The 908-nt window shown below is 63.2% G+C and overlaps 1 protein-coding gene across 1 annotated transcript in view; it reads right to left on the bottom strand.

Moving 5' to 3' along the window:
* Window positions 1-521, bottom strand: part of NFX1 (nuclear transcription factor, X-box binding 1) — a 70108-nt gene extending 69587 nt beyond the window's left edge. Inside the window, exon 1 of the mRNA XM_010577124.1 lies at window positions 197-521. Within this exon, the coding sequence (XP_010575426.1) occupies window positions 197-521 (325 nt within the window). The remainder of the gene's footprint in view (window positions 1-196) is intronic.
* Window positions 522-908: the final 387 nt, after the last annotated feature.

Genomic DNA, 908 nt, shown 5'->3' with positions numbered 1-908 from the left:
GGGGGAGAGCGGGGGGCGGGGCCGGGGGGCGGGGCGCTGCCTCAGGGGGCGGGAGGGAGCCTCGCCTGATCCTGCGGGGGAGGGAGGGAGGCGAGCTAACGGCGGCGAGGAAATGCCAGCCCGGGCGATAAATTGCCCGTTTCCCTAGCCGTCGGCTCGCCTGCTGCCGCCCGGCCCTGGAACGGGCTCACTGTACCGGCTGCCTTTGGGAGCTCGGCCCCGCCGGGCCGAGAGCGGGGGGACGGACGGGGCAGGACGGCCCGTCGGTCTGTGGTGAAAGAGGCGCCTTGTCCAGGCGCAGGGCCCGAAGTCAGGGGTGTCATCGGGCGGTCCGTGGCATCCCGCATGGGGTGCTCTAGGGAAGGGGGCAGAGGCACACGCTCGTCGTCCCAAACGGGTGCTGGAACTTCAGCTTCTTGTCGGAAAGCCCACACGAGGGTTCCAGGGCCGCGGCTGGTGCTGCAGGCAAACCTTGTCACGCTCCAGCTACGAGCGCTCCGAAGAACTGCACGCTTTGTCATACTGCGGCTTTCAGCACCCGTGTTGAACCGTTGTATGATTCACACCTCCCTGCAGAGGTTTGCAGTGCCATGGTTACAGTACATCCACAGAACAGTTCTGTGCTTTTACGGCTGCAACGTGGCTCCAGAGTCCTCACAGAGCTGCTGATCTTCTCAGGCGCTGCAGCGTTAAGTTCGCGGTTCCGTAGCAACTGCAGCTCTGAAGAATGGCACCTCAGGAGCACTGCTGCACACAGTCTCTGCGTTCTGCCCTCCACACCTGCCTGGTGAAATTCCCAGGTCAAAGTGCCATTTGCTGCGTAGATCTTCCCGTCCTAGTGGGCAAAGTTCATGGCTCCAAAGCCCTTAAACAACCAGTGGGCTTGCTGCAGAAATGCCAGCTGTTGA

This window comes from Haliaeetus leucocephalus, unplaced genomic scaffold (assembly GCF_000737465.1).
Source record: "Haliaeetus leucocephalus isolate CR32 unplaced genomic scaffold, Haliaeetus_leucocephalus-4.0 Scaffold41, whole genome shotgun sequence".
In the NCBI taxonomy this organism is placed as follows: domain Eukaryota; kingdom Metazoa; phylum Chordata; class Aves; order Accipitriformes; family Accipitridae; genus Haliaeetus; species Haliaeetus leucocephalus.
Note: the sequence above shows the minus strand (reverse complement) of the source record. Positions and strands in the feature narration are given on the sequence as shown.